We start from the raw sequence: 5,538 nt of genomic DNA on the forward strand, positions 1-5,538 counted from the left end.
GCTGCAGAGGGGGGCGGGGACATTGCTGCAAAGGAGGGGCGGGCCAGGACCCAGGGGGCGGGGCGGCGCTGCAAAGGGGGGCGGGCTAGGACCCAGGGGGCGGGGGAGCTGCTGCAGAGGGGGGCGGGGCGGCGCTGCAGAGGGGGCAGGCCAGGACCCAGGGGGCGGGGACTGTGCGGAGGGGGCTGGGACCGCCCAGGAGGGACCGCACCTGGTTGGGCAGGCTGGCCAGCAAGTAGAGCACGAAGTCCCCCACCCACTGCAAGAGCTGCTGCAGCGCCTGGAGTGTGTTCATGTCCAGGACGAACTCCTCCGTCTTGAGGTTGATCATGACCTTGTCGATGTCTGGGAGGGGACAGGCCATCAGGTACACCAGGGCCTTGCGGCGCATGCACGCACACATGCACGCACACGGGGGCGCCAGGCTCTGCGCCCCTGGTCCCACCGCCGGCACCCCGCAGCACCCACGGTGAGCCGGGTCCCGGACCTCGAAGAAGAGGGCCTGGGGGGGAGCGGCCCGTCGGGACTCTGCTCCCCAGCCTGGTCCGGCTGACACTCCCCTGTGGCTACCATCTGTCCCCAGCTCTGGGGCGAGCCCCCGTGAGGGCCCTTCCGGTGACCGCCCCCACCCCATGCCTGGCACGTGGTCAACACCCCACCCCTCAGGTGGGGCTTAGGATGACCGCTGGTGAAGGGTGTCGGGGGCAGGACCCACCGGCGTCAGTGATCTTGGTGCAGACCTCGGTCAGCCGGTCGCCGGGACTCTTGTCGGGTGTGTTGAGGAAGTGGGGGCGCAGGAGGGACTTGAGCGTGGAGCTGACGGCCACAAGGAAGAGCTTGGCATGGTAGTCGCACACACGGGCCACCGTGCAGGGTGACAGCTTGCACAGCGAGGCCTTCATGGCCAGGATCCGGGTGGACAAGACCTGGGTGGGGACGGGTGGTGGGAGCGGGCGGCCCACGGGCAGGGCCAGTCCCCCAGGGGGCCGGGAAGCAGCTTCTGCCAGAGCCCCGCGGGGGCTGACTTCTCGCAGAGGAGGCCGAGGTGGGGGCAGTGAGCCTACCTGCTGCAGGGCTGCGTTCTGGCGCGTGTACTCCTCGTGCAGCTTCTCCACCAGGCTCTGCACCATGCCGGGCTGCACATGCAGCAGCGTGTCCCACCAGTCGTAGCCCGTCACCATGCAGTACTCCAGCAGGAAGAGCAGGTGCCGCAGGGCCAAGCTCACGTCCAGCGTGTGGCCCATGGACGGCGAGATGCGCAGCATGCTCAGCTGCCGGAGGGGGAAGCACCAGGTGAGGGCCGAGCCGGCTTCACCCTCGGGCAGGGAGGAGTGTGCTGGGGGTACCTGGGCCCCAGCCCCATACCTAGTGACCCCAGGCACCTAGCGCTCCCTCCCTGGGCCTTGCAAATCCACTCGTGGGCCACAGGGTCTCCAGAAGCGGAACCCCTCTTGCAAGGAGAGACCTCCTGGCCTGCCTGCCACATGGACACACCGAGGACAGGGCCAACAGTAAGCGGATTCAGGCAGGAGGCACAAAGCAAAGCGACTCACAGAAGCTGATTTCGTGAGGGGTCTGCAATGGAAGGTGGGGGGCCGGGCCCGCCTGGGGCTGAGGGTGAGCGTGCATCTGCCAGGCCAAGGCCCCCCGGGGAACAAAAACATTTACTAAGCACCTAGGAAGCCCTGGTGCCACAGGAGGCTTATGTCCGTCACCACGGTGAAAAGCAACCATCCTCACGGCTCCTGCTTGCTGAGCACCTACTGTGCGCCCCAGACCACAGCAGACCTTTCTCTGGGACCCCAGGGGGCCAGAGGAACCTCACCACACAGGTGAGGAATCTCGGGCTGTCCAGCAGCAGGGACAGGAATGGGGGTCCCGGGGCCCACCCCTCACTCTTCCCTGAGGCCCAGAGCTTCGAAGCTCACTTTCCCGTGGTTGTCGATGCCGACCAGGGCCAGCGAGGTCCAGGAGAGCTGCATGGCCTTGAAGTGGACGGCAGGGCCGGTGGTTCGTGGACGCTTGATGGCTGGCTCGTCAGCGGAGCGCGGGGCCGCGGAGCTGTAGAAGACGGCCATGCTCTGCAGCGACAGCCGGTGCACAATGTGGACGCTGCCGTCGTGAAAGGCCAGGGCCAGCCCTGCAGGTGGGAGTGCAGGCAACTGAGCCATGCGGGGCGCTGGGGACACCCGCCGGCAGCTAGGGTGGGAAGGGGCTGCCCGCGGAGAGGGGGCAATACCGAGGCCGGGGTAGAACTGGGTGTCGCTGGCCACCTTCAGGTCAGTGTTGGTGAGCGAGATGGGCAGCTTAGGGAGCGCCACGGCAGACACACGGTCCAGGTCGTTGGTGGCGGACAGGATCCGCCATTTCAGAATCATGGGCTGTTTGTCGCCGACTGCAAATGGGGTGGGGGGCGCAGAACAGATGAGACATGCAGCAGGGCAGATCCCTGCAGGGGGCACCAGGCACGCCACCCTGGCCCCCGCCTCTGGCCCCGCACTGGGGACCCTGCCCCAGCATGGCCACTCAGAGCGCTCCACGGCCCAGCCAGGCGTACGGCTCACGACGGGCCGGGGACAAAAGCTGGACCAGCACGATCCTGCCCTGGGACTTCACGGGACCACGAGGCTGGGGCCGGTGGGAGCACCCCGGACCCCACCACCACACACACCCTTGAAGCCCGGCCAGCCTGCATCGGGTTTTCTTGTGATGTAAGTGGTCCCGGGGGTGGGGGGCAGCTCTGCCCGCCTTATGAGACTTGAGCTGGACGGTCAAGGTGCCACAGATCGGCCCCCCTGCACCCACCCTCTTGGTGATAAAAGCCCCCAACAACTGGTGGACTGGTTTCCGTGAATCCAGGGTTGGCCAGTGGGTGCTGGCAAACGTGACACAGGGAGACTCCCACAGTGCTCATGCGCTGGGACGCGCTGGGGCAGGCCTGCAGGGACACGCGTGCCATGGGGGGAGACGAGGTGCCCAGCCGACAGGCAGCAGCCCGGATGGCCCGGCAGCGGACAGCAGACACGCAAACCAGGCCGAGCAGCAGAGGCGGCCCCTCCCAGCACAGCGTGGAGCTGTGGTTTTGAGCTACTGAGTCTAGGGCTGGTCTGTCACACGCGACAGCTGACTATCACACAGCTCCTCCCTGCCATGCCTCCGCCTTAGAGCTCTGCCCTGAATGGCTTGTCACAGCTTATAAACCTGCTGTGAGCCCAGGGAGGGAGTCCCGGCAAGCTCTGCCCCCAGGGGAAACTGAGGCCCAGAGAGCACTGAGACTGCCTAAGGCCAGAGGGTAATTCAATACCCAACAGGGACAACAGAGCTGTAACAGTCACTACGGCGGACGTCCAGGCAGCACGCCAAGCCATCTGCACCCGAACGGGGCACAAACGCTAGGTCGTGGCTGTGGCCAGGCTGGCCCTGGGGCTAGTCACCCTCTGCTCGGGGGCAGGGGGCCATGCACACCTGTGGCCCTGCCCGCCGCCGCCAAGCTGAGGACGCGGGGTCTGGGGAAAGGGCAGCTGTGACCGTCTTCACGTTAATCACTCTGCCCCACAGCGCGCAGCTTATGTAACTGCCCCGTGGGGGGCAGGAGTCCTGGGGGCCTCTTGACACAGCTTCACTCGCGGGTCCCGAGTACCCCCCACCCGCCCCGGGGCACAGCCAACCACTCCAGGTTCCATTAGCGCTCGTCAGCAGAGCCTGGCTGCCGTCTACTGGAAATCATCTCTGTGTGTGGGCCCCGGCGGGGGGGTGAAAACCCAGAGGCTTTTCTGGCTTCTCAGTCACTTCAGCCTGCGCTAGCATGTCCCAGGGCCTGTCAGGGAGAGGGGGCGCGCCTTGCGGGGGTGGGGGAGAGGTCAGTGCCATCTGGAGCCACTGCGGGTTCCACATGGGTGCAGGGGAGGGGGAGGTGAGCCAGTGGGTACGTTCTGCGCCAACTCAGTCACGCCCTCTAGGCCTCGGTTTCCTCACCACAGACCAGACTTTTTGGAGGATTGTGTGGTTTTTAGGATTAACTGGCCTCTGCAGCCCAGGGGGCTGTGTGTACCCCCAGCCCTGCTGCAATGCGTATTTGTGCCCCTGCTTGCTCAGCCACTCTAGCTCCTGGTCTCTGCCCCAGGACCTTTGCACTGCTGTTCCTCAAGCAGGCACATGCTCCCCACGGGAGGCGTCAGAGTGAGGCAGTCAGGCTACCCCTGTGGGACGACTGGGGGACCTCGCGTCTCTGAGCCTCAGGACAGGGGGCTCTCCAGGACGGGAATGAAGCGGCTTTACGGCAGGCATGAAGAGGGTGGAGCGGGCCGGCACTGTGTAGCTGTTCGGAGCAGCTCCCGCACGCTGCGCTGGAAGCCCAGTGCCCCAGGAGCAGGGGGACTCACCCACAGGTGAGATCTGCTGGAAAACATTGTTCACAGGAAGCCCCTCCTTCCGCAGAGACCAGCACTCCACGATGCTGCTCATCTGGCTAGACGCACACAGGAGCACCTGGGGACGGCAGCAGCTGGTCAGGAGGCGGGGCTGGAATGGCAGATGTCGCGCCGGTGGCCGTCCCCCCAGTGGAAAGCAGGGGGCAGCCGAGGAAACCGTCAGGGCTTCACAAAGTCGGGGGCCTTACTGACATGTGGTTCCACTGGAGCCCTGGGTGACCACTGACCAACGGCCACAAAGATGTCCCCAAAGAGGACTCCATCCCGACTTCCAGGACCTGTAGGCTTTGGGGCCCGGAGTCCTCAGGAGGGGGAGGCAGAGGGTGGGAGTCCCAGAGATGAGCAGAGCCCGTGCTGCCGGCAGTGAGGATGCAGGGGGGGCCCACGAGCCAGGGAAGGGCAGCAGCCAGGTCTCCCAGGGGCCCCGGGGGGACCAGACCTGCCCACACCGGGGTTTTAGCCTCGTGAGGCCCACATCAGACTCCTGACCCAACGCTTGAGATGAGAAACGTGGGGATTCTGCTGCTGCAGCCAGGGGGCGGGCACCCCCCCGACAGGAGCTCACCTGCTCCGACATGTCCCGGGCCAGGAACTTGAGGTGGGTGATGGCGGGGAACTTGTCCTTGCGGTTGAGGTCCGTGGTGCAGCGCATGAAGAGCGAGGGCAGGATCTCGGTGTCGATGCGGCACTTCTCACTGACCACGCTCACGCACACCTTGTAGAACTGCACGGGAGAGGCGCTGCTGCCATCTGCTGTGGCCACCACGATGTTGCCGCCACCGGTGAAGGCGATGTCGGCCAGGGCCACACGGCCGCGCAGCCGGCACAGACTCTCCGTTGACGTCAGCACCTGCCCGCTGGGCTTGAGCAGGGACACGGTGACCAGGCCGCTGACCGTCACTGCGATCCAGCCCTCCATAGGCTTGCCGCCAAACAGCGTGAGTGACGGTGAGAATTTCACGCGGGAGAACTTCTCACCGAAGCTGGAGGCACCTGACTATGGGGGGAGAAGGGAGCAAGGGGTCTGTTTACTGCCAATGCCAGCCCCAGCCGAGGGCATCCTGACCAGGCTTTAGGCGTCTGTCCTTTGTGACCTGACAACCCGCCC

General features: G+C 65.7%; 1 protein-coding gene across 1 annotated transcript in view; it reads right to left on the reverse strand.

The window, feature by feature from the left end:
* The window catches only part of MED16 (mediator complex subunit 16), a 9,111-nt gene extending 3,652 nt beyond the window's left edge, over positions 1–5,459 (reverse strand). Inside the window, exons 1-7 of the mRNA XM_081822782.1 lie at positions 4,996–5,459; positions 4,383–4,488; positions 2,240–2,395; positions 1,929–2,140; positions 1,065–1,271; positions 716–926; positions 212–345 (exon numbers count right to left, since the gene is read on the reverse strand). Of these exons, the coding sequence (XP_081678908.1) occupies positions 212–345; positions 716–926; positions 1,065–1,271; positions 1,929–2,140; positions 2,240–2,395; positions 4,383–4,488; positions 4,996–5,349 (1,380 nt within the window). The 5' untranslated portion in view covers positions 5,350–5,459. The remainder of the gene's footprint in view (positions 1–211; positions 346–715; positions 927–1,064; positions 1,272–1,928; positions 2,141–2,239; positions 2,396–4,382; positions 4,489–4,995) is intronic.
* Positions 5,460–5,538: the final 79 nt, after the last annotated feature.

This window comes from Leptonychotes weddellii, chromosome 1 (assembly GCF_054177405.1).
Source record: "Leptonychotes weddellii isolate Sample4059 chromosome 1, ASM5417740v2, whole genome shotgun sequence".
In the NCBI taxonomy this organism is placed as follows: Eukaryota; Metazoa; Chordata; class Mammalia; order Carnivora; family Phocidae; genus Leptonychotes; species Leptonychotes weddellii.